At 42.6% G+C, this 1,486-nt stretch overlaps 1 protein-coding gene across 1 annotated transcript; it reads right to left on the bottom strand.

Annotated features, from left to right (window-relative positions):
- Nucleotides 1-201: 201 nt before the first annotated feature.
- On the bottom strand, nucleotides 202-1,137 carry LOC102482711 (olfactory receptor 508). Its single transcript, XM_006156708.1, has one exon. It carries the CDS (start codon nucleotides 1,135-1,137, stop codon nucleotides 202-204), a length of 936 nt encoding a protein of 311 aa, XP_006156770.1.
- Nucleotides 1,138-1,486: the final 349 nt, after the last annotated feature.

The following is a 1,486-nucleotide window of genomic DNA, read 5'->3' as shown; positions in this document are numbered from 1 at the left end:
AATTCAATTTTAAGAAATTAGATATTTAAATATTATTGGAGGGTGAGCCAGCAGGTGGCATGGAGTCTAAGGCACTAGATCCCACGTGGCCAGTTCTGCAGTTAAAGTCCTGGATCTAGTGACCTGAAAAATCACACTGGATGCATGTGTGTGCATGTCCAAAATCCTGAGAGGAGAATGGAGGAGATCCATCAGATTTGTTTAGGACCACCGAGTCCTGGCCATCAATTTTCTCATGGCTTCTTTAACCTCCTTATTCCTCAAACTATAAATGAGGGGGTTCAGCATGGGGATGACCACCGTGTAGAACACAGACACCACTTTGTTCTGGTCAATTGAGTAGCTGGACTTGGGCATCACATAAATGAATGTAATGGTTCCGTAGAACAGAGTGACTGCAGTGAGGTGGGAGCTGCAGGTGGAGAAGGCCTTGTGACGCCCCTCAGTGGAGCGCATCTTCAGGATTGAGAAGAGGATGTAGACGTAAGAGAGAGCAATGATAAACACAGTCACTACAATGATGGAGCCAGAAGAAATGGCTGGACTTATTTCAGAAGTAAAATCATGAGAACAAGAAAGCTTCAAAAGTGGCGAATAGTCACAGAAAAAGTGATTGACTTTATTTGGACCACAAAAGGACAGACGTAATAAGTTACCAGTAAATGTCCAAGCATTTATACACCCACCCAGATAAGACATCCCCAGTAGGAAAATGCAGATTCTAGGGGACATGCGGGTGGAGTAGAGCAGGGGAGAGCAGATGGCCACATAGCGATCATAGGCCATGGCAGCCAACAGGAAGCACTCAGCCGTCCCAAAAGTCACCACAGAACAGAGATGAGCCACGCAGCCTGCCACAGGGATCAATATTCCTTCTCTAAGGAAGGCAATGAGCATGACAGGTGTCACTGATGAGGAATACCCAATATCCACAAAGGCCAGATGGCTGAGGAAAAGGTACATTGGGGTGTTTAGCTGAGGGCTGCTTCTGATTAACGTGATTATGCTGATGTTGCCCACTAAGGTGACAGCGTAGATTCCTAGAAACACAACAAACAAAACGGCACACACTGTAGCATCTTCTGTTAGCCCCAAAATCATGAGCTCTGTTACAGTTGTGTAGTTTATAGTCCCCATCTTATTGGGAATAGTGTTCACTGAAAGAAAAGTATGCATATGTTAGACTGAAATAAAGCCATATTATTTGCATATTATAATAACTGTATAAGAAAACTACAAAAGCAAAGACACTCCTTAGTAAGTTTAGTAGAAAGCAGTTATACACATAACACTTCATATAATAATAATAATATAAATATTTACTAATACAGGTAAAGAATACAAAAACTCCCTTTTTTTTTAGAGAGATTTTTGCTGTAGGCCATGTCTGTTCACCAGACAGACAGAAAGACAGAAAGCAAGAAATCACCCCCCAAGGAGGATTGCCAAGCCACAATCCCTTTTCTGGCATGATTTTCAAGACACC

Source organism: Tupaia chinensis, unplaced genomic scaffold (assembly GCF_000334495.1).
Source record: "Tupaia chinensis unplaced genomic scaffold, TupChi_1.0 Scaffold000514_1, whole genome shotgun sequence".
Classification (NCBI taxonomy): Eukaryota; Metazoa; Chordata; class Mammalia; order Scandentia; family Tupaiidae; genus Tupaia; species Tupaia belangeri.
The sequence above is the reverse complement of the archived record's forward strand: the minus strand, read 5'-3'. Positions and strand labels throughout refer to the sequence as shown.

Bases quoted from the DNA above. Each gene is read 5' to 3' on its own strand.
- LOC102482711 (XM_006156708.1), bottom strand. From the start codon at position 1,137: ATGGGGACTATAAACTACACAACTGTAACAGAGCTCATGATTTTGGGG.